The 27,171-nt window shown below is 53.6% G+C and overlaps 5 protein-coding genes across 13 annotated transcripts; 2 read left to right on the forward strand and 3 right to left on the reverse strand.

Moving 5' to 3' along the window:
- Window positions 1-52: 52 nt before the first annotated feature.
- LOC133063584 (sulfotransferase 1A1) lies at window positions 53-3,859 on the reverse strand. 8 transcript variants are annotated; one of them, XM_061153139.1, is made up of 9 exons: window positions 3,707-3,859; window positions 3,247-3,396; window positions 2,290-2,474; window positions 2,057-2,182; window positions 1,871-1,968; window positions 1,236-1,362; window positions 1,038-1,132; window positions 360-540; window positions 53-234 (listed from the first exon to the last, which is right to left on the reverse strand). In XM_061153139.1, the coding sequence occupies exons 3-9, from the start codon at window positions 2,435-2,437 to the stop codon at window positions 122-124; spliced, it is 888 nt and encodes a 295-aa protein (XP_061009122.1). In that variant the 5' UTR covers window positions 2,438-2,474; window positions 3,247-3,396; window positions 3,707-3,859; the 3' UTR covers window positions 53-121. The 8 variants fall into 8 exon arrangements, with proteins under 8 accessions (XP_061009122.1, XP_061009125.1, XP_061009120.1 ...); XM_061153142.1 differs by having other exon boundaries at window positions 2,290-2,470; window positions 3,247-3,482; window positions 3,707-3,857; XM_061153137.1 differs by having other exon boundaries at window positions 3,247-3,482; window positions 3,707-3,857.
- A 738-nt stretch (window positions 3,860-4,597) lies between these two features.
- On the reverse strand, window positions 4,598-7,719 carry SLX1A (SLX1 homolog A, structure-specific endonuclease subunit). Its single transcript, XM_061153145.1, has 6 exons — window positions 7,530-7,719; window positions 6,976-7,027; window positions 6,494-6,832; window positions 5,073-5,200; window positions 4,810-4,897; window positions 4,598-4,728 (listed from the first exon to the last, which is right to left on the reverse strand). Exons 1-6 carry the CDS (start codon window positions 7,715-7,717, stop codon window positions 4,699-4,701), a joined length of 825 nt encoding a protein of 274 aa, XP_061009128.1. The 5' UTR covers window positions 7,718-7,719; the 3' UTR covers window positions 4,598-4,698.
- Window positions 7,720-8,023: 304 nt separating this feature from the next.
- On the forward strand, window positions 8,024-8,851 carry BOLA2B (bolA family member 2B). The gene is made up of 3 exons (XM_061153147.1): window positions 8,024-8,222; window positions 8,310-8,407; window positions 8,709-8,851. Exons 1-3 carry the CDS (start codon window positions 8,160-8,162, stop codon window positions 8,806-8,808), a joined length of 261 nt encoding a protein of 86 aa, XP_061009130.1. The 5' UTR covers window positions 8,024-8,159; the 3' UTR covers window positions 8,809-8,851.
- Window positions 8,852-10,824: 1,973 nt separating this feature from the next.
- LOC133063586 (non-histone chromosomal protein HMG-14) lies at window positions 10,825-12,105 on the forward strand. Its single transcript, XM_061153146.1, has one exon. It carries the CDS (start codon window positions 10,968-10,970, stop codon window positions 11,271-11,273), a length of 306 nt encoding a protein of 101 aa, XP_061009129.1. The 5' UTR covers window positions 10,825-10,967; the 3' UTR covers window positions 11,274-12,105.
- Window positions 12,106-12,368: 263 nt separating this feature from the next.
- On the reverse strand, window positions 12,369-17,840 carry CORO1A (coronin 1A). 2 transcript variants are annotated; one of them, XM_061153135.1, is made up of 11 exons: window positions 17,682-17,840; window positions 15,941-16,139; window positions 14,688-14,810; window positions 14,462-14,591; window positions 14,190-14,374; window positions 13,910-14,029; window positions 13,612-13,716; window positions 13,353-13,498; window positions 13,185-13,242; window positions 12,875-13,090; window positions 12,369-12,582 (listed from the first exon to the last, which is right to left on the reverse strand). In XM_061153135.1, exons 2-11 carry the CDS (start codon window positions 16,136-16,138, stop codon window positions 12,478-12,480), a joined length of 1,386 nt encoding a protein of 461 aa, XP_061009118.1. In that variant the 5' UTR covers window position 16,139; window positions 17,682-17,840; the 3' UTR covers window positions 12,369-12,477. The 2 variants fall into 2 exon arrangements, with proteins under 2 accessions (XP_061009118.1, XP_061009119.1); XM_061153136.1 differs by lacking the exon at window positions 17,682-17,840 and adding an exon at window positions 17,051-17,185.
- Between the last annotated feature and the right edge of the window lie 9,331 nt (window positions 17,841-27,171).

Genomic DNA, 27,171 nt, shown 5'->3' on the forward strand with positions numbered 1-27,171 from the left:
CATCTACCCTTCTAGCTCAGGTTGGTTCTTTCCTTCCAACAGAGGCTCTCTGTTTAACAGACATCAGATTTTATTTCTGAAGCCATGACTGGGCTTGTTTCACACCCCTCCAGAGGACCACTCACAGCTCCCAGCGGAAGCGGAGCTTGCAGCCCGCCATCTTCTCAGCATAATGGGCTTCAAAGCGCTCATTCTGGGCCACAGTGAAGGTGGATTTCCAATCGCCAGTGATGCCTGGGGAGAGATGGCAGGAAGGAGGTCCCGGCCACAGAGGTGGCCCCAAATGGCCAAAGGGCAGTTCCATTTGCGGCTCCCCCTCTCCCCAAATGCCCACGCCCACCCCCTGGGGTGGCTCTCACCTTTCCTCATGAAGGCAGAGATGTTGTGGTCCATGATTTCAGTGGGTATGGTGCTGTAGTTGGTCATGGGGTTCTTCTTCATCTCTTTGAAAGACGTGTGCTGGATGATATGATCCACAGTCTCCTCCGGCAGGGAGCGCCCCAGAAACTCCAGGATCTTCTGGATCTCCCTTTTGGGGTCCTGGAGCAGTGGAGAGGCTCTTCAGTGGAGGTTTGGATTACTTGCTGAGCAGAAAAGGGAGGCGCCTTTCTAACCCTGGGGGAAGATCTGGCCACTTCTGCCTAGAGACCTCAGGCCCTGTTCCTTGACTCTGGTCCTCTTTCCCAGGGGCAGGTGTGACTGCCTTCTACCCTGGGATCCTTTATCACAGAGGTCTGGTTCCTTCTGGCTGAGAGGAGGGACAGTCCCCTTTCATAATGGTGGTCCCAGGAGAAGCACTGGCAGTACAGAGCAGATGAATGTCTGCATGTGTTGCTGACTCGGGCGTTAGGAGGTACAGGGCTGAACAGGGCGCTGCCGCGGAGGGCACGCTCCTACTCCAGTCCTGGGCAGGGGATCCGGGAGGGCTGGCCTGAGGGCTGCCATAGGGGACGGTGCTGAGTGGACCCCAGCAGGGCCGTGTGAGGTTCCCGCCCTCCTAAGTGTGACACGGAGGGAACTGGAAGCCATGGTCTCACCTCCTTTATGTCCTCGTAGAAGAGGTAGAGAACAGGGTGGGTGTGACTCAGCTCCCACCACTCCCGCACGTGCTGGTACCAGGACCCGTAGCACACTGGGGAAGAGGGCAGGTGGCCGGGACACAAAGGTTGGCATGAATGTTAGCTGGTGCCCCTTGGCTCCACCCCACCCCCTCCCTCCTCCAGCGTCAGCCTCACCTTCCCCAGCCATGAACTTCTCCAGGAAGCTGTCCCAGGTACCAGGGTCAGGGTGCACCTTGGCCATGCGGTAGAAGTGGTAATAGGAGACGGCCACATCCTTGGCATTGCGGGCGATGTAGATCACCTGGAGGGGCAGGTGACCCCCAAGCCCAGCGCCGTCACCACGTGGCACGCCAGGTACCAGGCGTCCCGCCCTCCATGGCCTCCTTGCCAGAGAAGCTCTCTCAGTTTGGCCAGAGGAGAAACAGGTCTAAAGGCTGACTCGCCTGCAGTCCTGGGGTGCAGGCAAGATCCAGCTGGGACCTGAACCCTGCTCTGATGCTGAACTCTGGGCTGGTTCCTGAAACTGTTATTTTATACTAATGCAATCCCCTCAACGCCTCTCTGTATTTGGAACAAGGCATGCTGGGTTCCCACCAGCCCCTCCTCCACAGGCCTGTGAGCACCCAGACTGCACAGAGGAGTCTCATTTTCACCAGATACCTGACCCCACTAGAGCATCAGGCAGATGCCCCTCACCCCGTTCTTCTTAAGATGAGACCAGGCTGTGGGAAGTGAGACCTTCCCAGAAGGCAGGGCCAAAGCAGGGAGGGCCCTAGCAGCCTCCTTCTCTGGCTCCCTCTGCCATTCACCTTGACATTCTGATCCAGCAGGGTCTTCGGAAGCAGAGCCAGGGGCAAGTGTGTCTTGAGCAGCCGTGGGGCTGGTGTATCTTCCAGAAGCTCAACACCTAAGCCGTAGGTAGGGCAAGATCCGTGAGCTGGAGCCCCAGTCAAACCTCCCTCCACTCTGCTTGCCCCCAGCACCCCACCACACACCTGTGGGAACCCCAGGGACCTTGAACTCAAGGAAGGGCACCCGCATGAAGACGGGGGCTCTCTGACACTTCTCCAGGTCGCCATCCTGGTAGATGAGGTCCAGGATCTCGCTCACCCAGGTGGTGCCTGGTGGGTGGGAATGGATGGGGGATGAGCAGGGCTGAGGCCACGCCCCTCCCGGCCCAAGGTGGGGACTGCAGCCCGAAGGAGGCCTGGGTATCCCCATCACTTACCCGACTTGGGGTAGGTGCTGATGAGCAAGTCATCAGGCCAGGCTTCGAAGCTCTGCAGTGGCTCCAGTGCCTCTGCAAAGTACTTGATGAGAGGGATGCCCTTCACATACTTTGCTGGCGGGCGGGAGGTGTCCTGGATCAGTTCCATGCTGTCTCCTCAGGGGCGCCGGGGTGTGGCCTCCTTCCTTGAACAATATGTCAGTGGTGCCAGCTGTTGAATTCTTGCTTTGAAGTAAAGAACCCAAGGCTGAGGGAGCCTGCGCCACTTGTCCGCGCTCACAGAGCTAGCTCACAGAGTGGTGGGGCTGGGATTCAAAGCTAGATCTTGTGTTCCTGCAGTGGGTCACAACTCAGGCTGCATTTTCATTTGCCTGCAGGGCTTTTAAATCAATTAAATCACTCTCTGGGGATGGGACCCTGATTGTTTTTTGGAAGCTCTCCAGGGGATTTCAATGTGCACTTACTTGAGAAAACCTCTAGGGCCTGCTGTCTGAACTTCCGGCCAGCCCCCAGCTTGCTTTGCTTTCTCCCTTCTGCTATAGGCCTAAGCCTGGTGGGCTCCTCCCTCTCGTTTCCCTCTTGAGCTCCCCTGGGCCCTCACACATGGAAAACTCCCAAAGGCCAGTTGAGCCTGAGATCCAGCTTGCCCAACCAGCCTCCCCCACTTGCCTCCCCCACTTGGAGAAAAACACAGCCAATTGAGCAACTGTTTAGAGGGTCAGATTCTTGCAGGTGAATGAGCAAAACTGATGACTCAGCGGAGAAGAGGAAGGGCGAAGGAGGAAGAGGAGGAGGGGGATTCAAGCCAGGCTGGAGACCGAGATGAGCACTCCTTTGGGAAAGGGCTGGACGTGAGAAGTGGGAGCAGAGAGATCAAGTGATAGAATCGGAGCCAGAGCCAGCAGCAGCAAGAGGTGAGTGGGATCCAGCCCTGTCACCCCCCAACCTCGCTCTCACCTGATCTCTCTGGATCTTGGCCTTGTGACCCTGTCTGTGTCTGCGTGGGGCTGAGAACGGGCGCGGTGTGGTGTGTGCAGGACCGCTCTCCGAGCTGCAAGCTTTGTAGTTCTCAAGTGGGAGGGGCCTGGCGCCAGCACTGGGACTTGGCTGTCCTCCAGGAAGGAAAGGGTGAAGTTTGGGGTGGGAGGACCCTCCGTGCTACCCTCCTCAGCTGGAACCCAGCTTAGCCTGGCCTGAAAACCCAAGATGTGGGTTTAGTATGTAGAAAACAGAAGGCTGAAACTAGACACAAGGGTGCAATAGTTTTGGGGACTTTTTTGGTGTTTTGTGCTGGAATCCTGGCTCCTGACCTGCCCTCTAGACTCCACCTCTGTCGAGAGGGCCAAGAGACAGCTTTTTCTAACGTGCCTTGTCTAGAAAGCGCAGGGGAGAGGAGGGGAAATGTGGGGACACTCACCGTTCTGCCGGCTCCAGGCCAGGTTTCAAGATGCCAAGGGTTCAGGTGGAAGGCAGCCCACAGGCCCCCTGCGGCCTGAACATTCCGGGAACTTCTGGATCTGACCACAGGGCGAGTCCAGAGGGATGTACGTGGGCAGGGTGATGGGGTTTGGGGTGGAGTCGGGCAAGGCAGGCTCTTTTTGAGGCAGCATAGGATAGGAAAGAGCCAGAATGCTTGCGTCAAATAACCCCGGGAGTGTGCCCCTGCTCCACAACTCCCATGGAGGGAGCTCCGGGGACAGCATGGAGCCTCATTTATGGTTGGTAAAACAACAGCCCCCAGAAGGTGCCTTTCTTTCTCTGGGTTTGAACGAGGTTCCGCAGACAGAGACAAGGATTTGGGGCTTCGAGAGTCACAGAACCCCGTTGGGGGAGAGCACCCTCCTCTCCTCCTCAGCCTTTGTTCTTACTATTTGGATTAAAATACAGGGTCTTCTCTGCTGGGTCAGACAGTAAAGAACCCATCTGCAATGCAGGAGAACCAGGTTCAATCCCTGGGTCGGGAAGATCCCCTGGAGAAGGAAATGGCAACCCACTCCAGTATTCTTGCCTGGGAAAAGTGATGGTCAGAGGAGCCTGGCGGTCTACAGTCCATGGGGTTGCAAGAGTCAGACACGACTTAGTGACTAGACCACCAGCAGCACCAGAGTCAAGCTGGGCACTGGAGCTGAGTGGGCTCTGCGTTCAGGGTGTGAGTCTCCTAAGCCCTCAGAGGACAGTGTGACTTCAGAGGCTTGTCCATGCTGCGGGCAGCAGCCCCTCCCTGCTCCCCTGTCCTCTTCAGGCCCCAGTCACCAGCAGGGTCTCTGCCTCCTACCCATGCTCCCCACCCCCAGCAAACACCAGCAGGTACCCTGAACTCAGATTTTTTATTGTATTCAAGTAAAAACTGGCCAGAGCCACAGAGGGTGGCAAAGAAAAGGAGTGGGTGGAAGCTGAGGATACTGAGAATCAGGTCTCAAGCATGTCGGTCCAGTGCTCCTGTGGAGACAAGAGAGTTGGTGAAAGGCAGCCCAGGAGACAGGGTGGGGCAGAGAGGCTGGGGCCCAAGCCACCTCTCACCTCTTCTAATTCCGAGTCCTCCGAGTCCTCCTCGGTGCCCATCCGGCACAGCCAGATCAGGTCTCCCCACAGCAGTGAGTTCTTACAACTACCAGGGGGTATGGTTGATAGGAAACAGAGTCAGGATCACAAGCCTCCTCCAGGCCAGGAGCTGGGTGCCAAGAGAAGGGCTTGGCTACCCCAGGCCTGGATTTGGACAATTGGGCACCCCCTTCCCACCTTCCTGGAGTTAAACCAGGCTGGAGCAGGGATGTGGGACTCACCCAGGGCATGCGCCCTCTAGAGGCAGAAGCTGCCCTGGTTCCTCCTGCAGGAACTCCTCTGCCAGGCAGATCACATGGGCCCTTAGGGAGCAGCCAGGGTGCGGGCAACACAGGGGGCTCTCTTCATCCTGTCAGAGGTGGCAGGCAGGTAAGAGAGAAAACGGGGAGTAATCATGTAGCTAACAATGGTGAAGTTTCTATGGACCACACACTGTTCCAAGGGCTTCACATAAACATTCCTATGAGGCATGTGCTACTATTATTTGCATTTACAGTAAAGAATCCACCTGCAATGCGGGAGACCTGGGTTTGATCCTTGGGTTGGGAAGATCCCCTAGAGGAGGGCATGGCAGCCCACTCCAGTATTCTTGCCTGGAGAATCCCATGGACAGAGGAGCCTGGTGGGCTACAGTCCATAGGGTTGCAGAGAGTCAGACACGTTGAGCAACTAAACACAGCACATAGGTAAGGAAACTGAGGCACCGAGAGGCTAAAATACTGGTCCACGGGGACTAAGCTGGCCAGTTTTCTCTGAGTGGGAGCAGTGATTATCTAACAGTATGGCTAGGGCAGCCAGACCTAGAGTTCCTTACAGGCTGAGAGATTTCAGACAGGTCACTTAATCCCTGAATGGCAAGAACTCAACTTACACTTACTGAGAGCTCAGTGGAAGCCAGACACATCATCTCAGTTAATTTATTAAATATTTATTGGCCACTTGCTCTGCACCAGACCCTGTTCTACCATAGTGAAAAGGAACTAAATGCCCCTATGGAGTTTGATATGGGGGTGAGGGTGGGAAAGACTGATAATAAGGTAAATAAAATATACAATATGTCAGACAATAACAGGCGTTAAACGAAGCCAGGGAGATGTACAAGAAAGATAGGCAATTTTAGATGGAGAGCCAAGGAAGAGCTGACCAGAGGAGAGGTGGCATTTTCTTAAGATGGAGGGTCTAGGGAAGAATTTTTCAGTCCAAGGGGAGGAGCAAAGGCCCGGAGGCGGCCCTGGCGTTGAGGAATAGCCACAAGCACTATTCCCACTGCAGAGTCGAGAGTAGGACTTCCCTGGTGGTCCAATAGTTAAGAACTCGCCTGCCAGTGCAGGAGACACAGGTTCGATCCCTGATCCGGAAAATCCCACACGCCTGGGGAGCTCGAGTTTGTGCTCCACAAGAGAAGCCATGGCAACGAGAAGCCCGGGCGGCAAGTAGAGAGTAGCCCCCGCTCTGAGCAACTAGAGAAAGCCCATGGACAGAAAAGAAGACCGAGAGCAGACAAAAACGAAAAAAAAAAAAAAAAAAAGAATAATAAATGGGTAGAGATGGGGGTAGAGTGGCCAAAGGGTGTCAGTGGACGGCCGAGACCCTTGATCCTAAGTCCTCTGAACCCTACCTAGACTGCCCTGACCCGTCTTACCTGGAGCGCACGTGCGCAGAGGGTGCAGCGGGCGTCGACGTCTAGCTCCGGCTCGCATCCCGTGTCGTCGGAAGGACCTGCCTGGCTCCTCAGGGCTGGGGCCCGGGGCGGTGGAGGCCCGAAGGCCAGTGGCATGTGAGGTGGCGGCGGTGGGCAGAGGTCCTGGCGGAAGTCAACGCGCAGCCAGCGCAGGGTGAGCGGGAGGCGCGCCCAGGGCGGCGCGCGCAGCATGTGAGCCAGGACGCGCAAGTGGAAGGCGAAGGTGGCCTCTCCGCGCAGGCGCCGACCGACGTGCGTCAAGCGGCGCGAGGCTTGTGGGTGCTGCCAGGCCCACTCGAACTGCAGGCGAGGGGGTACACAGCTTCAGGACCAGCCAAGAAGGGGGTCCGCGGGGGGAAGGGGGCTCCCCGGGGAAGGGGGCTGCCCGGGGAGGGCCCTGAGGCCTAGCCCTGGTCCTCCCGCTGCCCCCAACTCCTTTTTACCCTAAGAGCAGCCACTGCAGAGGGGAAGCCGTGTACGATGAGCACCATCTCCCTAGCGAAGAGAAGGAGGGCGCGCGACCCGTGAGCCCCCCGCCCCACCCCATGTCAAACCGAATCCCCTGGCCTACCGGAGAGTGGGGTCACATCGGCTTCACGCCTAGCCCACGAGGCCCTGCTCCCTTCGTGGAGGTATAGCCAGCCCCTCGCACCTGCTAACCGCTGGCCCCGCCTCTAGTCACAGGCGCTTAACAGCCCGCCTCAGTTCCTCTCCCTTCCAAGCTTTCTCTATTCCAACCCAGTCTTGTTCACCAAACTCCCTGTCACTGTCAAACCTAGATCAGTCCCCTTCCCACCCAACCCGGTCCTCTGAGACCCCGGCCCACACAGGGCTCCTCCTCCGCGGCGATAGGCCCACCCCCGTTACTCCCGCCCCCGGCCCTGCCCCCTTGCGGGCACCGCCCACTGCCACAAGCCTGGCTCCGCCCCTCTCCCTCGCCGGCCCCGCCTTCTCCTGGAAGCCCTCCTCCTCCTGACCGTGACCCGCCTTCTCTTACCACGGCCCGCGCCCACTGGTCCGCCACGCCCCGCCTTTTTTGCGGCCCCCGTTGTGCTGCTGCACCCGACGAGCAGGATTGACGGTGAACCCCACGTAGACGCGGCCCCGGTGCCTAGGGTTCAGACAATAGAGCAGGTAGACGCCGAAGAAGCGTCCGGACCTCGCCGCGCCCCCTGCGGGGCCCATCGCCAACTTGGGGGTTGATTATTGTGGCCTGGGACCCGGGGAGGGCTGGGCTGCCACGGCCGCAAGATGCTTGTCTCAGAAAAAGCGCTTGGGAACGATCCCGAGGTACCCTAGAAGTCACAGCAATGCAAACTCGTGCGCCCTCTCCTATTTGGAGCTAGGGTGTCCAATCCGGCGCACAGAACCCGGGTTGCTGTGCAGGCGGCGGGTACCGATTAGAGTCTGCTGGAACCTCATGCAGACTCTGACAGAGGCGGAAACCGAAGACAGTTGGAAAACTGGGCTTGGGATAGGGCGGAAGTGCTGAGTTTACGGACGTCTTAGTAAGGGCGGAAGTAGGTGCCTCAGCGGAAGTGGCGCCAGTAAGGGCGGAAGCAGTGTGGCTGGGGTCAGTGGTGGGGTTCCATCCCCGCTGGGCTGCCGCCCTCGCTGGGCTGCCACAATGGAACTCAGTGCCGAGTACCTCCGGGAGAAGCTGCAGCGGGACCTGGAAGCGGAGCACGTGGTGAGTTGAGCGGCCTGGGCTCTCCCAACGAGGGGAACAGGGCTTCCGGGGGCGGACTTGCACCATCCACACCATTCTGCCCCATAGGAAGTGGAGGACACGACTCCCAACCGTTGCGCGTCCAGCTTCCGAGTCCTTGTGGTGTCGGCCAAGTTCGAGGGGAAACCGCTGCTTCAGAGACACCGGTGAGATTCCGGGAACACCTTCTTCAGCAGGGCCGCAGCTCTGGGACCACATCCCGGGCCGCCTCCCGAAACCTTAACTCTCATTCCCATCCATGCGGCCCCCACCACAGACCACCACCCCAGGGATCCCGCCTTCGTGGCCCCAGCATCAAATATTCAGACTTAAGCCCTCTACCTCTCTTGTTTCCAGGTCCCGGGGACTACAACCTGGGGGACCCCTCCAGTCTCCCGGCAGACCCTAGGTTCGGGGACTGCGAGCCAGGCCCCAGCCTGCCCATTTCTAACCCCATCTCTCTCCCAGGCTTGTGAACACTTGCCTAGCCGAAGAGCTCCTGCACATTCACGCTTTTGAGCAGAAAACCCTGACCCCAGAGCAGTGGGCCCGTGAGCAGCAGAAATAAGGGACGCGGACCTGCACACCCATTAAATGATGAATCAGGGCCAGCTTCCGTGTCAGTGTGTTGTGTGTATGGGAAGTGTGCAGAGGCTGGGTCTAGGGCCTGGCTTCTCCCTGCCCTCCACTCTCCATTGTTTTACTTTGGACAAGTCCCTCTCCACACACAGGCCTCTGTGTCCCCACTTATAAGTGAAACATCTGTCTTTAAAGTCCCTTCCGGGGTGGGCCTTGGTGGACTCCTTGGGGTACTTCCAATACTCACCCAACTCCCCATTCTTTGACCATTTCTGGGCGTTCTGTTCAGTCCTCTTTCAAAATGCACAGATGAGAAAGTGCTCAAGGTTTCAGGAGCAAGTGCAAACCTCTCCTTCTCAGTATATCACCCCAATGTCAAAGCATAATAGAGGATTTCACACACCCCCTACAAGTCCTCCACAACCTCAGGGACCTGGTCCCCCAGCAGGGCCTTCCCAGCACCTGGAATGCTGGTGTTTTCTGGCCCCTGGAGAGGGTCCAGTGACCCTTTGGTCCTGGGCTTGATGTGGCCACAGCTGTCCCCCGTGGTGAGGTTTTTCTGGAATGGAGAGGTGGGCTGGGCATAGGGGTAGGGTTACAGCAGGCAAATAAGGTCACCAGAGCCACATAGTTGGGGCAGGTGATGCCCTGGTGTCAACACGGGTGACAGGGTTGCCTAGGCCTTACACAGACAAGGTCTCCAAGATCCAAGAGAAATAGCAAGTGTCCTAATTGGGGCCAGACCTCTTTGGGGGTGAGAAATTGTGGGTTTCATCATCCCACCCACCCTGTTCCTCTGTTTTCAAGGCCAGTTTCTTGGCCCCTAAATTACTGTCACCACCCTCACCCCCCACCTCCCTCTTTTGTTTGTATCATAGGGAGCTAGGAGTCATGATGAGTAGAGGTTAACCTTTTTGAGTTTCAGGGATCCTTTCCTGAACTTTTTTTTTTCAGTTTCCCTGGGCCAGGAGAACTAGCAACTACTCACAAGTCTGCTTCACTGGGAGGGCCCAACATCGCATTGTGTGTGTGTGTGTGTGTGTGTGTGTGTGTGTGTGTTGGCGGGGTGGGGGTGGGGGGTTAGGCTCAGGCTCCAGCTCCAGATGGTCTGCTTCTCTCTATGCCACACCCCTGATTGGATCCACCCACCGTGTTCACAGAGCTATGGCAGAATCCCTCCCCTTTCTATAGATGAGCAACGGAGACCTGGAGAGAAGGGACTTGCCCAGGGTCACATGGCTTACAGAGAGATTGAGGCCCAAGTGGGCAGACAGGGACATCTGTACGGCAAGCCCAAGGGGAGGAGGGGTTCACATGGGACATTTCCTCCTTGCTGGTCCCTGCTCAGATGCACAAAGGCCTGCTGTGGCCAGGACACCCATCCTCGATAGCCATGTCCCAGCTCAGGGGGTCACCTGCTAAGTTGGCCATCAAAAACCTACTTCCAACCCCCCTTCCCCCAACCCTCTGCCCACGCCCTGCCAATACAGGTCCCTCTTATAGAGGCCAGACCCAGGCAGAAGTCACCGACAAGGCTCAAGTGGCAGCCTCATGGTGCAGGAAAGGCTCTGAACTGGACGGGAAGCCTGCGTCATAACTCAGGATCTGCTGGCTCCTGCTCTGCCCCTCACTTGTAAACTAAGGTTGGGCCCACTATTTTGGTTCTAAGCTTCCTCCCTACAAGGAACCCCTAATTTTGATCCCTTGGGCCTACAGCTTGACAGCTGTCATGTAAGCGCTGGTTGCTTCATTTCCCCCACAAGCAGCAGGGTCAGGACAGCTGATGTTGTGGTTGACTAGCAAAGGTAGATTGGGGAGTAATGAGAATGACCGAAGCTCCATCCAGGCTAGAGCCCTGAGCAGCTCAGACCTACCAGCTGGAAAACAGAGCACCCACATCAGCACAGGGTGGCTCCCCCCTGCCCCACAAAGGCCTGTTCCTGTCTGTGGAGGGTGGGGGTTCCCAGGCCCCAGGATCTAATGCCTGATGATCTGGGATGACGCTGATGTAATAATAATAGAAATAAAGTGCACACTAAGAGCTCGGGCGGCGGGAGGAGCGGCAGCGGTCAGGCTACTCAGCTTCGCGAAGGCTCTCGGCGCGCCGCGGCCCTCAGGCACCCGGCTCTCGCCCGCCCCGCCGCCACGATGCCCAAGAGGAAGGTCAGCTCCGCCGAGGGGGCGGCGAAGGAGGAGCCCAAGAGGAGATCGGCGAGGTTGTCAGCAAAACCGGCTCCTGCAAAAGTGGAAACGAAGCCAAAAAAGGCGGCGGGAAAGGATAAATCTTCAGACAAAAAAGTGCAAACAAAAGGGAAAAGAGGAGCAAAGGGAAAACAGGCAGAAGTGGCCAACCAAGAGACTAAAGAAGACTTGCCTGCAGAAAATGGAGAGACTAAAAACGAGGAGAGCCCAGCCTCTGATGAAGCAGAAGAGAAAGAAGCCAAGTCTGATTAATAACCACACACTCAGTCCTGTCAGTGGTCCCTGTTTCCCTTCTTGTACAATCCAGAGGAATATTTTTATCAACTATTTTGTAAATGCAAGTTTTTTAGTAGCTCTAGAAACATTTTTAAAAAGGAGGGAATCCCACCTCATCCCATTTTTTAAGTGTAAATGCTTTTTTTTAAGAGGTGAAATCATTTGCTGGTTGTTTATTTTTTGGTACAACCAGAAAATAGTGGGATATTGGATATGGGAGGCTTTGATTGTCTTGGGTGTCAGCTTAACATTCCATAGATGGGGGGTAGCTTTTATATCCTATAATACAAAAGCATACTAAATGGCAGTTTGGAGTCAGTTGTGCATTCAATGTCTTGAACACTTTAAATTACTTCTCTTGCCATATTGTTTTGGTAGAATTATTTCCTACAGCAAACCACTTTTTGATCTTGGCTCTCCTGGTCAGAATTTTGTGCACTATACTATAACATCTTTGGTCGTGGTAGTCCAGTTTTCCTAGTAACTTGGTTAATGTGCTGTGAACAATTGACAGTTTGGGTATGTAGTGTATATGATATTAAATTGTGAATCAGTGGGACTTACGATGTAACAACATATCAATATTTGAAGATATTGGTACTTGATATCCTGTTAAGGAAAATTGCTCCAAATTTTAAGCTGGAAAGTCACTGGAATAACTGTTAAGAATCACAACTACATGATATTTTAGATTTCTGGTACGTATGTGAAGAATTGTGTACAAATTGAAATGTCTGTGTAGTGATCCTCAAAACAACCAATAAAATCTCAGTTATAAAAGAAAAAAAAAAAAAAAAGAAATAAAGTGCACACTAAATGGAACGCACTTGAATTATGCCTGAACCATCCCCCAGCCCACGCCCACCCCTCTGATCCGTGGAAAAACTGTCTTCCATGAAACCAGTCCCTGGTGCCAAAAAGCTCAGGGACCACTGGTCTAGGGTCATCCAGAGGCATTTCTCCAGCCCCTGCCAGAGGTCAGGCTCATCACAGCTATGGAGAGGGAAGCACAAGGACAGGTCGGTTCAGCAAACCCAGCATTCCCTCGTCTAGTCATCAGAGTCTGCGAGATACCAGAAAATAAAGCCATTTTATTATTATTTTCTTATCTGCCATTGTGGCCTGAGGAGTGGGAATGGAAGGGAGGGAGGCGATGCCGTCGGCCCCAGCCGATGGTCCTCTACTTGGCCTGGACTGTCTCCTCCAGCCTATCCAAGCGCTTCTGCAGCTCCTGCACCGTGGCCTGGAGCTTCCTCATCTCCTCCTCCAACCGGGATATGGCATCCTGGGGGACCCCAGGCAGCATTAGCCCCAGGGCCTCCTAGGCCACTAGGCCCCCAGAGCTTGGGCCCCTCTGTCTCTCATCCAGAGAACTGCAGGCCTTTAAGCCTGGAACCTGTTTTCTGAGGCCTCAGGATTATCCACTCCCAGCCCCCAAAGGGAGCCCCAATATTGTGTGTGTGTGGCCTGCCCCCAAACGCCAGCCTCTTTCCACTGGGTCAGTGACCACATCAGTAGCAGCCCCTGCCCTACCCCACCTTCTTGCCCTGGTTCCCGGGCTCCCATCTGCCTCTCACCGAGCTGGGAGCACCAGTGGCCTCAGGTGCCGTCCTCTTGCGCGCAGTGTCCAGGCCCCGGTTGACCCTCAGCTCCCGGCTCTTGGGGGGCACGTAGCCGTCCTTGAGGGAGATGAGGAGGGGCCCAGCATCCCGGCCCCCCAGCCACTCCTCAGCCGTGAGGGCAGCGTCGGGCCCTGCGGTGGGCGGGTACAGGTCTTCCTGGAACAGGTCCGACTGTGGGGCGAGGCCAGGACTGGTTAAGAGAAAGCTCAGGCCACACCACCACCCTGCCACTCCGAGCACCTGAGGAGGGACCCGGGAACATCACCTTTCTAGGCACCGTCATGGCAATGGGTTCACACTTCCGCTCATGCAGCTTGTAGAATCTGTGGAAACGGGAAGGTGAGCAGTGCCCACAGCGTGGCTGGGACTCAAGGTCAGCGTGGGGTGAGCGCTGCCCAAGGGGCACGCTCAGGTCAGGGGCAGGGGCAGTCACCTGGCAATCTCACACTTGTTCACCTCTAGACCACGTTTGGGCATGTAGCCCATTCCACGCTGGGACTCCTTGGAACTGAACATAGAGAGATAGTGCAGGAACGGGGCCTCGGAGGTGATCTCGAAGTACCGGATAGAGCTGTCCCCCTGCAGGTGGTAGGTGCAAGGGAGGGTCAGCACCAGCAGATGCCTCCAGCTGTGGTCCTTTCTAAGTCCCCCTGCCCACCTCGCTCCCCCGACCCCCTGCCCAACGGGGCCACCTTGCCACAGAGGTAGACAATGTTGGTGTCAGGGTCAAAGAAGGGCAGCAGGACACCACTGCTTGTGTCCAGCTCCTGCAGGGACAGCGGCTCCTCCAGGTGCTTCTGTAGAGATGGACGGGAGAGAACTGTGAGCTGGGCCACGTCAGGCCCCCATTACTGGAGGAGTGGGGACCGGGACTTAGACATCAACCAGCAGAAACCCCCATCACATGGTGGGTAAACTGAGGCCCTGCCCTTCCAGCCAGGCACACAACGGGGCAGGGGGGACAAAACCTGGTCCCTGCCCGGCACTCACCGTGTCCCACAGTGCCACCTGCCGCTCGCTCATGCGGCTGAAACCCGTGGTCAGGATCTTTCCATCGGATACAAACACGGCCCGCACGGGCCGGGTCCCCTCATGGGGACGATCTTTCTCCTGGAAGGAAAGGGAGGAGACCGGTCAGGCATCCGCACACACCCTCTAAGGGCCAAGCCCCAGCTGGAAGCTGGAGAGGGCGGCATCTAAGGGGGCCTCATCAGGGGTGGGCGGTAGGGGGAGGGTCAAGCTCCCAGGGTCAAAGGTCAAGGCAACTCACAGCTACTATGGTGCCTTTTCGGGGCTCAATGATGCGGACTCGCTTGTCACGGCAGGAGGTACAGATGAGGGCGCCATCTCGGCTCCAGTCCACACTGTAGATGGTGTCCGGGTGCACGTCGGAGCCCAGCGTCAGCACGGCCGCCCCCGTGCCCACGTCCCACACCAGGATCACATTGTCGCAACCTGGGCGATGTCCTCAGTGTCAGAAGCCAGGAGCGTCCCCCCATCACTGTCAGGTGACCAGCCCTCCCCGCGTCTCCCCCTTGGCACCTGCACTGAGCAGCACGTTCTGGGCCGTGGGGTGCCAGGCCACGATGCCCACGCGCTTGGTGTGGCCCTCCAGGGTGACGACAGGCTCCCGCAGGGGCAGCGTCAGGCCCCCGTCGGGGATCTCCCACACCTGCAGAGAAGAGGCGAGTGAGTGAGTCTTGGCAACGCCCAATATCAGCTCCAGTGCCTGAGCCCCTCCTGGCCCCTGGGTCCCCCCCACACTCACCATGACGGAGCAGTCCTCGGAGCCACTGGCAATGACGTTATCATTGTGCGGGCACCAGGCGATGTCCAGCACTGGGGCCGTGTGGCCACAGACCATAGGTACATTCTTGTCTACACGGCCAGTCTGGAGGACACAGCGGGGCCTCTGAGGGAGGTGCTCTGGCCCTCCAAACCCAATCCCACCTCCCCATGCCCCTTCAGAGAGGCACAGAGGGGAAAGTTGTGGGGTCCCTGGCAGGCGGAGAGGGGCCTAGGGTGGGAGGGTTTGGGGCTCTGCCCCAGTCTCAGAGCTGTCTGGGCAACTCAGAGGGCTGGCCACAAGTAGCGCAGGATGGACATGCGGGCTGGTCCTGCCCTTCTGTCAGACCCTGGCCAAGTTCCTGCCAGCTCCATCTCAGCTTCTCATCCGTGTCCTGGGGCCTGGTACCCCCACCCTCACCCCCACCCCAAATTCTTCCATGGCACTACAGGCCAGGGCCCCCGGCGTGAGATGGGCTGAGGGAGTGGTTGTATTGGGGCTGGGGTTCCCCAGGGAAGTATGTGTGAATGATGGGGCTGTGGGGACAGGTCCCCCTGAAAGGACAAGGATGGGGAAGTCTGTATAACGGGTTTGAAATGGCTGCTTCCGGGGACAGCTGCTACTGCAGGGTTTCCTGTGTGAAGCGCGGGCCCAGCTCTTACTCCGACAACCACTTCCTCTTCTCTCTGTTTCCATCGGCCCTTTTAAGGTAACAACTGAGGGCCCATCTCCCCTTCCTGTGTGCTGGGGGTGGGGGTCCGCAAACAGCAGGGAGGGCAGGATTTGAGGGGGGCCAGGGTTGGGGGAGGGGAGAGGGTCTCTTACCTCATCCCTGCCTGTGAGCTGGGAGCCACTGAGCTCGCTGGGTTCCCAGGGGCTCAGAGAGGTCCCTCCAAACCCTAAGAGCACTGCTGGGCCTTCCCAGACCCCATCCCAGGCCTCTCTGTGCAGGAGAAAGCTCCAGGCTGACTCGGGACGGCAAACCCTGGGTCTGCAGGAGTTGCTATTTGACCCTTCCCGTGTCACCCCCAACCCTGAGCTTCAGCTCCATCCGAGCATTGCATGTAGGCGCTGCAGGAAGCGTAAGGTTCATGTGGCTCAACCCAGTTTTGCAGAGGACAACACTGCGGCCTGGGATGGCTGGGTGACTGTCACCTCATCGAGGGGGCCACTAGATGACCTGAGGCCCCCTTAGGAGGGGGACCACCGCTGTCCCCAGGGCTCCAGGGCCTCACCTTGCTCAGAGGCAGCACCAGGAAGGCCCCTCCCCCGCTGGCCTCACAGATCAGGGCCACGAATTTGGGGTTGACGGCACAGAACCCACTATCCCAAGTGTTCTGTGAGACGCGCACATCCTCATAGCACTGGTCGGCCTTGGCTGGCTGGCCAAACACGTGGCGGAACTTGCTGGAACGGACCACCTGCCGGCTCATCCTGGTGAAAGAGGGGTGAAAAACTTTTCTCCCCTCAGGTCAACCCTGACCTTCCCGTGGCCCCCGTCTCTCCCAGGACACCCACCCCTCAGTCTGAAGGTCATGGTCTCAGGTAACTTCCCTGCCGCTCTCCTCTGTCACTGACATCCAGCTACCCTTATACACGCCTTGCCAGCCTCTCCTCATCCCTGGCTGACCTGCAAGGCCCACCGTCTCAACCCGTCCCAGGCCTGGCTTCTGTACCCTCGGCCTCCACAGCAGAGCCTGGGGTGAGGGGTAGCACCTACTGCCAACTTGACCGCAGACTGGCTAACAGACACAGGGCCCATCTTCTCTGATGGGCCACCCTCCCGGGCCTCAGGGCAACAGCTTGGAGGGTGCACTCAGCCTCAGCGTCGAGACCTCACACCCTCACACCCACATGAGGAGCCGCCTAAAGGCAGGGGCCCTCCCCACCTCCAGGCCCAGGCTGGACACACGAAGGGAAGTGGCAAGTGGGTTTGCCTGGCAGGCACATCCCCCATGGCCAGAGGGCGTCCCCAGCGGGTCTCTGGGCACCAGAAGCAGGCAGATGGCTCGGGTCCCAGCATCTCCTCCTCCTCACACCTCAGCTTCTTGCCCCCACTTAAGCAGGTGCTTTCCCGCACCTTCTCCACCCCACTGGAGCCATCCACAGGAAGGGAGCGGCCGGTGCTCACTTCTCGGAGGTCCAGCCAGAACGGTTTTCCCCCATCACTGGGCGGACAGCAAGCAGAGCCAAGGGACCTGCCTCTGGCTCCCCAGGCGCCAGACCCCATGCTGGGGCCCCAAAGCATCACCTGCCAGCTTGGTGTGGGGGCCCCACGGCCTCTCCTCCACTGCCCCCCTTGTGCCTAGCCCTTCTCCCTTGGGGGTCCCGCCACCCTCACCCACCCTGGGACTCTGGAGGAGGCTTGCGGGTCCACCTGTCCAGAAGCGGATGAGGCGCCTGCGAGAGGAGGAGCTGTCTGGGGGCAGGGGACCCGTCCAGGAGGGAAGCCTGGGTCTGGGAACAGGGGAGCCCCAAACTGGAGGCTGGGAGACAGGAAGCCATCGCCCCACCCTGCCTCCTCCCCCACCGCAGGTACCAGGCCCCGGAAACCACGGAAAGGGGAACTTGGCCTTTTCTTGTTTTGCTCTCAACCCCTTCCTGTCTCCAAGCTCAGGGCAGCTACTGGGCTCACCCCACCCTGCCCCCCACCGCCGCCCCAAAGACTCCCGTTCTGAAGAGAGGCCGGCCGGTGCATGTCCTGACCCCCGGGCTCCCCCACCATCTTGGCTGCGTGGTCCCTCACCCTCGCCCCCTCACGGAGCTCTGGGACACACGGGTGGACCCTCCCACGCGCACCCACACGCTCAGGCGAGTCCCTCCACGCGGGGCGTGGACAGGCCCCGTCCCCACCTCAGAGCCAGCGGCTCTGACAGTCTGTCCACCCCCACGGCCGGCTTCTGCCAAGATCTCGCCTGCCCCACAGGTGGCCCAGGGCAGCGATGCCGAGCCCGGGTCGCCGGGCTCCAGCCTTACCTGCGGCTGAGAGATGAGCGAACCCCCAGACGGAGGAGGGCGAGGAGGAGGAGGTGGAGGAAGGAGCCGGCGGAGCCTGAGACCGTCCGCGGAGGATGCTCTTGTCAAGACAATGAATGAGAAGCGGCGGCGCCCGCCTCCTCAGGGGTGGCAGCGCCCCTTTGGGCGGAGCTCTTAAAGGGGAGAGCCCTTCCCTCCGCCGAGGCGCCGCCTCGCCCACCAGCCCACAGCCTTCCCCTCCCTTCCCGCCGCGGAGCTCAGCGCCTCAGCTGCCAATTCCAAACCAAAACAGATGCTGCTGGCCAGTCGCTGAGAATCTAATCTGCACTTTTTTAATGTCAAAAATGCAAAAATAACCTGTTCCTTCTTCCCTTCTCCAGCCCACCCCCAGCCTACTCGCCATCCTTTCCCTGGCATTCGTAAAATGGCCCATCAGTCCCCTCAAAGTGGGCCTTAGTATAGCCCCCATCCCTCGCAAAGGCTGTGTTACCATCTCTCTGCCCCCCCTCCAGTCAGGGAACAAGTGTGGGGTGGGGCGGGGGGGTGGTGGGCGGCAAAGAGGAGGAGGGGGAGCCTTGTGTCCACCTGCACTCAAGAGACCTGGGGTCTATTCAGACCCCTACATGTACAAATGGGTGGCCTTGGGAGAGTCACTTAACCTCTCTGGGTGTGTCTTCATGCAGGAGCAACCCCGCCCTGCCTGCCTCTCAGGGGCAAATGACATAATTTGGCATTATAGAGGTGAAAGAGTCAGAGTTTCTGCCTCGAAGAGCTCTCAGCCCACTGGAAGGAGAGGCACAAATAACAGCTCCAAGAATTAAGCAGAGGCTGGAGCCCGGGCTTGAGACCCAAGAGGAAGGGGTTCATTCCCATCCTTTGGTTCAGAGACTGTGTCATGGAGGGTGCCATGTGAAGGTCAAGAAAAGCTACTCCAGAATCAGATGCTTTATGGATTTGACTCCGGATGTCACACCTCCTGAGTGACCTTGAGCAGATTCCCTAACCTCCTTCAGCAGTCTCAGTTTCTCCATCTGAAACAGCGTCTGACCCACCTCATGATGTTATAAGAACAGAAAGCCTTCTGCACCTCATCCAAAGTGTAGCAAGTGCTTAATAATATTACCTGGCATGTACGAAAAGTGAGCCCACACAGAGGACTGCAGATGCAAGATATGAACAGACATATTCTAGACATCATTTGAGCAAATGGATCAAGCTGTGCCTGAATCCCTTAACCTTTTATAAGTTCCCTTTCCCAATTAAGTCAATGTATTTGAGTTGGATTTCTGGCATTTACACCTGAAAGAGTTCTGACTGGTACACCTGCCAGGAAGGAGACAGGACCACAGGCCCTTCCAAGGTGCAAGATATACACAGTAAAGAGGGACTAAAGTGCTGAACTCAGAATAAAGTCCAAACTCCTTAGTAAGATGGGAAAGATCTTCTGGTCTGTCCTGCCGTAAAGGGTCTGCAGAACATGATGGAGTCAGCCCAGAGAACCGTTGCTCCATGGTTCTCCAGATGTCTCAGTGATGCTTTCTCACTGTAAAAGTGCACAGCACTGCTCACTTACCCTAGAGGATGTACCCATCACCCAGGTTCAACAATTACCATCAGTCAGGACTTTCTGGCGGACCAGTGGTTAAGAATCTGCCTTGCAATGCAGGGGACACTTGTTCGATCCCTGGTCCGGCAAGATTCCACATGCTGCAGGGCAACTAAGCCCATGCACCGTGACTACAGAAGTCCGAACACCCGAGAGCATGTGCTCTACAAGAGAAGTCACTGCAATGAGAAGCACATACACTAAAACTGGAAAGTAGCCCCAGCTAGCCGCAACTAGGGAAAGCCTTCAAGCAGCAATGAAGACTCAGCACAGCCAAAAATAAATTATATAATAAACAAAAATTTAACAGACTTCCCTGGTGGTCCAGTGGTTAAGACTCTCTGCTGCCAATGCGGGGCGCACGGGTTTGATCCCTGGTCAGGGGACTAGGATCCCACATGCTGTGTGGTGCAGCCAAAAAATAAAAATTGAAAAATAAATAAAATAATCTTTAAAAAATAAAAATAAAGGTCTTAAAAAATTTTTAAACCAAAAACCCAGTTACCCAATTACCATCAACTGGGAAGCAACAGTTAGAACTGGACATGGAACAATAGACTGGTTCCAAATTGGGAAAGGTGTACGTCAAGGCTGTATATTGTCACCCTGCTTATTTAACTTATATGCAGAGTACATCATGAGAAACGCTTCGCTGGATGAAGCACAAGCTGGAATCAAGATTGCCAGGAGAAATATCAATAACCTCAGATATGCAGATGACACCACCCTTGTGGCAGAAAGTGAAGAAGAACTAAAGAGCCTCTTGAAGAAAGTGAAAGAGGAGAGTGAAAAAGTTGGCTTAAAGCTCAATATTCAGAACACTAAGATCATGGCATCCGGTCCCATCATTTCATGGCAAATAGATGGGGAAACAGTGGAAATAGTGGCAGATTTTATTTTTTTCAGCTCCAAAATCACTGCAGATGGTGACTGCAGCCAAGAAATTAAAAGACGCTTACTCCTTGGAAGGAAACTTATGACCAACCTAGACAACATATTAAAAAGCAGAGACAATACTTTGCCAACAAAGGTACGTCTAGTCAAGGCTATCCAGTAGTCATGTATGGATGTGAGAGTTGTACTATAAAGCAAGCTGAGTGCCAAAGAATTGATGCTTTTGAACTGTGGTGTTGGAGAAGATTCTTGAGAATCTCTTGGACTGCAAGGAGATCCAACCAGTCCATCCTAAAGAAGATCAGTCCTGAGTGTTCATTGGAAGGACTGATGCTGAAGCTGAAACTCCAATACTTTGGCCACCTGATGTGAAGAACGGACTCATTGGAAAAGACCCTGATGCTGGGGAAGATTGAAGGCAGGAGGAGAAGGGGACGACAGAGGATGAGATGGTTGGATGGCATCACTGACTCAATGGACATGAGTCTGGTTAAACTCCAGGAGTTGGTGATGGACAGGGAGGCCTGGCATGCTGCAGTCCCTGGGATCGCAAAGAGTCAGACACGACTGAGCTACTGAACTGAACTGAACTGAACTGGGACTTCCCTGGTGGTTCAGTAGTTAAGAAGTCACCTTCCAATTCAGAAGACATGGGTTAGATTCCTGGTCAGGGAACTAAGATTGTATATCATGGGGCAACTAAGCCTGTGTATCACAACTACTCCGTCCATGTGCCACAACTAGAGAGAAGCCCTTGCTCTGCAATGAAAGATCCCACGTGCTGCAACTAAGATCTGACACAGCCAAAAATAAGTAAATATTAAAAAGAAACAAACAACAAAGAAACAGTTACCAACACATAACCAGTACTGGTTCATTCAGTCTTCCACATTATTTTCTTGGAATCTATTAAAAGAAATCCTAGACAGAATAGCATTTCAACTTAAGTACTACTGTATTTATTTCTAACAGATAAAGAATTTTTAACTCAGAGTTTTTAATAAAATTGCATTAACTTTACAGATTGATTTGAGAAGGATATTAAGACTTCCATCCATGAATGTAGTGTATTTTTCCATATATTTGTCTTCTTTTATATCCTTTAATATAATTTTCTCTGTAAAGTATATTATTAGATTTCCCTTCATAGGTGTATTATATTTTTGTGGCTATTTTGAGTGGATTCTTCTCATTTGAGTTGTAACCTTATTTTATTTCCTTTTATTTAAAAAATATGTATTTATTTTATTTATTTATTTGCCTGTGCCAGGTCTTACTAACAGTTGCAGCACATGGGGATTTCAGTCTTCATTTCGGCTTTTAGTTGTAGCCTGTGGAATCTTTAGCTGTGACATGTGGGATCTAGTTCCCTGACCATGGATGGAACCTGGGCACTGGGAGTACAGAGCCTTAGCCACTACAGCATTACTTAAAAAATAAAATAAACTTTATTTCCATACAATAAAATGCATCTTTATTTCCATACAATATAACACACTCAGTTTAAGTACAATACATGGATCAATTAGTTTTGACAAATGCATATACCTATATAATTACCAGGTTTCCCCAGTTGATCATCAGTAAAGAATCTGCCTGCAAAAAAAAAAAAAAAAGAATCTGCCTGCAATACAGGGGATGAAGGTTCAATCCCTGGGTCAGGAAGATCCCCTGGAAGATAGCATGGCAACCCACTCCAGTATTCTTGCCTGAAGAATCCCATGGACAGAGGAGCCTGGCAGGCTGCAGTCCTCCGGGTTGTAGAGAGTCGGACACAACTGAAACGACTTAGCAAGCGCATGCATGTAATTACCACTATAATCGAGATATGATTATTTCCATCACTCCCAAAAGTTCACACACTTCTACAGTCAATTCCCACCCTCAGACCCCAGCAACCACTGATATACTTTCTGTCAGTATAGATTAGCTTTGCCTGTTTTAGAATGTTCCATACAGATGAAATCATACAGTATGGGTCGGGCTTCTTTCATTCATTTCATGAGAAACCTGTATGCGGATCAAGAAGCAACAGTTAGAACCCTGAATGGAACATCTGATTGATTGAGGACTGAGAAAGGAGTAAGACAGGGCTGTCTTCTGTCACCCTGTTTGTTTAATCTATATGCCGAGAACATCATGAGAAATGATGAGGTACAAGCCGGAACCAAGATAGGCCCGACAAACGTCAACAACCTCGGATATGCAGATGATACTACTCTAATGGCAGAAAGCAAAGAAGAACTAAAGAACCTCTTGAAGAGGGTGAAGGAGGAGAGTGAAAAATCCAGCTTAAAACTAAACATTAAAAACACTAAGATCATGGCATCCAGCCCCATTACTTCACGGCAAATAGAAGGAGAAAAGGTGGAAGTAGTGACAGATTTCCTCTTCTTGGGCTCTAAAATCACTGTGGAAGGTGACTGCAGCCATGGAATCAGAAAATGATTGCTTCTTGGCAGGAAAGCTACGACAAACCTAGACAATGTGTTGAAAGCAGACATTACTCTGCTGACAAAGGTCTGTATAGTCAAGGCTATGATCTTCCCAGTGGTCACGTACGGTTGTGACAACTGGACCACAAAGAAGGCAGTTGATGCCTTGATGCCTTCGAACTGTGGTGCTGGAGAAGACTCCTGAGAGTCCCTTGGACAGCAAGATCAAATCAGTCAATCTTAAAGGAAATCAACCCTGAATACTCATTGGAAGGACTGATACTAAAGGTGAAGCTCCAATATTTTGGTCACCTGATGTGAACAGCTGACTAACTGGACAAGTCCCTGATGCTGGGAAAGATTGAGGGCAGAAGGAGAAGAGGGCATCAGAGGATGAGATGGCTGGATGGCGTCACCGATGCAGCAGACATGATTGTCTAAAAAACACAATCCAAAAGTAAATTGTTTGTTTTTAAATATATTTATTTTTTAATTGAATGACAATTGCTCTACAGAATTTTGTTGTTTTCTGTCAGCAAAATTGAGGGAAAGAGGTTCAAGAGGGAGGGGACATATGTATACCTATGGCTGATTCTTACTGATGTTTCACGGAAAACAACAAAATTCTGTAAAGCAAAAGTGAATCCTAACATCACCAAAAGTAGAACAACCAGATATTATATGCCTCCTATAAAATAATACAGTAATGTGTAGCATCACCTTTGCAGTATTCTTGTCAAAATCATCATTGTCATCATTACCACCACCCAGAAACTAATCAAGCCTCTAGATTTAACTTCCCTGGTGGCTCAGCTGGTAAAGAACATGCCTGCCAATGCAGGAGACACAAAAGATGCAGGTTCAATCCGGGGTTGGGACGATCCCCTGGAGAAGGAAATGGCAACCTACTCTAGTATTCTTGACTGGGAAATCCCAGGGACAGAGAAGCCCAGTGGGCTACAGTCCATAGGGTCTAAAAGAGACAGACATGACTGAGCACACACCCATACGCGTGCATATATATATATATATATATATATATATATATATATGATCTTAGTTCCCTGACTAGGGATTGAACCTGTGTCCCCTGTACTGGAAGGCAGATTTTTAATCACTGGACCCCCAGGGAAGTCTCCCACATAAATCTTTAAGTAAAGAGGTGCCTGGGTTTCATTTGCAAGAAGTTACTCTGATAGCCTAGACCCTGCCCCTGTGACCCCCAGGCCTTCTCACAGTTGTGGTCCTCACCCACCTGCAGACTCTGCCCTGACCCACATTCAGGAGCCATTCTGGTTTTAAGTGGGAGGCCCCTAAGGAGGCCTTGTGCATAGGCTCAGGCTTAAGCCAACCTTGCCGGCTACTTCTCACCAGCCATCTACTCAAGTGGCCTTCCCCAGCTTTATGAGATGATCACTGCCCCAATTTGATGGAGAAAAGAGGTGAGAACTCTTTCAACCCCTCTGCTCCCACCAGTGACCACATCTTCATCTCCTATAAACAATCACAGATCGTCATCACAGAGGGGGTGTCCTCCTGCAGTCCGAGGTTAATTCTTCCCTCTTGGGACACATTCCTTCCCACTTCCTCAGTGACCTCACTCCATCGTTTAACCCCCTTCTCCTGCACTGCCACGTTCTCCTCTCCACAGACTCTCTCTCTTTAGTATCTAAAAACAGGCTGAGGTCCCCTGTGTCTTTGGGGGAACCTCTCTCCACTTAGCGACCTCAAACCACTTCCCCATCTCTGTCTTACTTCACAATCAAGTTACTTGAAAGAGCTGTTTACACTTGTTGAATCCACTTCCGCATCTCCTACTTAGTCTCACGGGTCTGTCTTCTGTCCCCACCTTCCCACACAGATGTGTCCCTGCCGTGACCACCAATAATCTCCTGGTCATTACATCAAAGGAGCCTGCTACTGACCACTCCCTCCCTCTGGAATCTTTCCTTTCTTTGGTGTCTGGGCCTCATTGTCTCCTAATGGGACTTCCCTGATGGCTCAGCAGGTAAAGAATCCACCTGCAATGCAGGAGACACAGGAGACTCAGGAGACTCGGGTTCAATCCTGGGGTTGGGAAGATCCCCGGAAGAGAAAAATGGCAACCCACTCCAGTATACTTACCCGAAAAATCCCATGGACAGAGGAGACTGTCAGGCTACAGTCCAAAGGATCGCAGAGAGTCAGACATGAGTTAGCGACCACCCATGCATGCACGTCTCCTAATTCTCTTCTTTGCACTGCAGCTTTCTCTCAGGGCTCTGCACGGTGTCTCTCCCTTTGCTTAACATGCTGTCTGTAGGCTGCTCCCCAAGACACCACCTCTTCTCCCAAACTCCCTATACCGTCTCTTTCACATCCGTAACTTCAAATTAAAAAAAAAAAAAATATATATATATATATATATATATTTAATTTGTTGCACCAGGCCTTAGTTGCGGCACGAGGCCCCCTGCATCGGGAGTGAGGCGTTTTAGCCACTGTACCACCAGGGAAATCCCTGCAACTTCACGCTTTGACAGCCCCCAGTCTCTGTGGCCTCGTCCTGTTGCCTGTGCTCCCTAGTTTCAACTACCAACTCCATGGCTCAACCAGTATGTCCCACTAGAACCTCAAGGAGAGGTTCACAAGAGGACGAAGTCTTGACCTTGAATCTTTCCCTTTTGCTCCATGCCCACCGTCACCTCCCCAGTTGTGTTGCTTGGACCATCGTGCTAGCTCCCTGACCAATCATCTTCCTCTGATTTATCTTTCACAGCATCACTAAAGTCAGGTGATACTGTCATAGTACGATCCCTGGTCATTCTATGCCTACCTTACAAAACTTTACCAGGTCCTCAATGCTTCCTCGAAAAAGGTGAGACTACCTCAGGATGGCAGACTTCCTTGGTGGCTCAGATGGTAAAGAATCTGCCTATCCCTGGGTGAGGAAGATCCCCTGGAGAAGGGAAGGGCAACCCACTCTAGTATTCTTGCCTGAAGAATTCCACGGACAGAGGAGCCTGGCGGGTTGCAGTCCGTGGAATCGCAATGAGTCATACATGACTGAGGGACTCACACTTTCATTTTTCAGCATGGCATCCAAAGTCCTTCATGATCTTCCCCATCCACGCTTCTGGCTCATCAGTTCAGTTCAGTTCAGTCGCTCAGTCATGTGCGACTCTTTGTGACCCCATGGACTGCAGCACATCAGGCTTCCCTGTCCATCATCAACTCCCGGAGCCTACTCAAACTCACATCCATCGCATTGGTGATGCCATTCAACCATCTCATCCTCTATCGTCCCCTTCTCCTCCTGTCTTCAATCTTTCCCAGCATCAGGGTCTTTTCCAATGAGTCGGTTCTTCGCATCAGGTGGCCCAAGTGTTGGAGTTTCAGCTTCAGCATCAGTCCTGGCTCATCATCCAAGCTCAACATCCTCCCTCATTCCTCTGGTCCAGGGGCTGAGCCCTCAGGACAAGGAGAGGAGTGGAGGTGGGTGTTCTGGTTATCTCTTGCAGAGAAAACCATTCCAAATTTTTTTTTTCAAAATTTTATGACTTAAAATGACAACTGCAGGACTTCCCTGGTGGCACAGTGGCTAAGACTCCATGCTCCCAATGCAGGCAGCCCAGGTTCAATCCCTGGTGAGGGAACTAGATCCCACATGCTGCAACTAAGACCCAGCACAGCCAAATAAATATATGTTAAAATGACAACTGCTTTATTATCTCTCATTATTCTACGGTTTTGAGACAGTGTCCCAAGAGAAAGCACTCAAGCGGCTAGGCCTGTGACTGGTGCAGGGTTATTTCCACAGCATTCTGTTAGTTAAGCAGCCCCGATCCCAGGGGAGGGAAAATTAATGCCTCCTTTTGATGCAGAGAGTTACAAAGAATTTTCAGCCATCTTTAAGCCACCACAAAGACTAGGGGGTCACACACCTCGCTGATGCAGGCCAGGTAATTTCTAATAGGGATGGAAGAATTGTGGCTACCCTAGCCCTTTGTCACCTGGAGGGGCCAGGGTAGCCAAACCTTCTATTAGAAATATGGATTTTTAAGTGAAAGCTGCAGATCTCTCAGTATTGGCAACCAATTAAAAATTTTCTAAAAATATTACATGAGCAAAACTAAATATATCTTTGGTTTGGATGTGGTTTTTTCTGGCCAACTATATTTTTGGACTCTATTCTCTGCCCTCAGCACAGGCTTGAAATCTCTTACTCCTTGTTTGCTACCAAATTCTTCTGTACCCTACTTATCTTTTAAGACTCAGGTCAAAATTTCCTTCTCTGTGGGAACTATAGTCAATGTCTTGTAATAACCTATGATGGAAAATAATCTGAAAAATAATGTATGTGTATATGCATAATTGAATCACTTTGCTATGCAATGGAAACATTGTAAGTCAACTATACTTCAGTAAAATATGCATATTTAAAAAACAAAAAGAAATTTCCTTCTCTGTGAAGCCGTCCCTCACACTCCCCGCCCCCATACAGCCGTTCCCCAGATGATCTCTTCTCCTCTGTGTCAGTGGCCCCTGGTGCGTCCCTCTATCTCGTTAATTAGTA

This window comes from Dama dama, chromosome 10, assembly GCF_033118175.1.
Source record: "Dama dama isolate Ldn47 chromosome 10, ASM3311817v1, whole genome shotgun sequence".
In the NCBI taxonomy this organism is placed as follows: Eukaryota; Metazoa; Chordata; class Mammalia; order Artiodactyla; family Cervidae; genus Dama; species Dama dama.

Bases quoted from the DNA above. Each gene is read 5' to 3' on its own strand.
- LOC133063584 (XM_061153139.1), bottom strand. From the start codon at position 2,437: ATGGAACTGATCCAGGACACCTCCCGCCCGCCAGCAAAGTATGTGAAG. The intron at 2,183-2,289 runs GTAAGTGATGGG...CCCACCCACCAG, and splicing joins CAGCACCTACCCCAAGTCGG to GCACCACCTGGGTGAGCGAG. The intron at 1,133-1,235 runs GTGAGGCTGACG...CCTCTTCCCCAG, and splicing joins GAAGTTCATGGCTGGGGAAG to TGTGCTACGGGTCCTGGTAC.
- SLX1A (XM_061153145.1), bottom strand. From the start codon at position 7,717: ATGGGCCCCGCAGGGGGCGCGGCGAGGTCCGGACGCTTCTTCGGCGTC. The intron at 6,833-6,975 runs GTAAAAAGGAGT...CCTCGCCTGCAG, and splicing joins CTGCAGTGGCTGCTCTTAGG to TTCGAGTGGGCCTGGCAGCA. The intron at 5,201-6,493 runs GTAAGACGGGTC...CACCTCTGACAG, and splicing joins TCTGCGCACGTGCGCTCCAG to GATGAAGAGAGCCCCCTGTG.
- BOLA2B (XM_061153147.1), top strand. From the start codon at position 8,160: ATGGAACTCAGTGCCGAGTACCTCCGGGAGAAGCTGCAGCGGGACCTG. The intron at 8,223-8,309 runs GTGAGTTGAGCG...TCTGCCCCATAG, and splicing joins ACCTGGAAGCGGAGCACGTG to GAAGTGGAGGACACGACTCC. The intron at 8,408-8,708 runs GTGAGATTCCGG...TCTCTCTCCCAG, and splicing joins CCGCTGCTTCAGAGACACCG to GCTTGTGAACACTTGCCTAG.
- LOC133063586 (XM_061153146.1), top strand. From the start codon at position 10,968: ATGCCCAAGAGGAAGGTCAGCTCCGCCGAGGGGGCGGCGAAGGAGGAG.
- CORO1A (XM_061153135.1), bottom strand. From the start codon at position 16,138: ATGAGCCGGCAGGTGGTCCGTTCCAGCAAGTTCCGCCACGTGTTTGGC. The intron at 14,811-15,940 runs GTGAGGCCCTGG...TGTGTCCTCCAG, and splicing joins TGGTGCTGCCTCTGAGCAAG to ACTGGCCGTGTAGACAAGAA. The intron at 13,499-13,611 runs GTGGCCCCGTTG...TACCACCTGCAG, and splicing joins TTGTCTACCTCTGTGGCAAG to GGGGACAGCTCTATCCGGTA.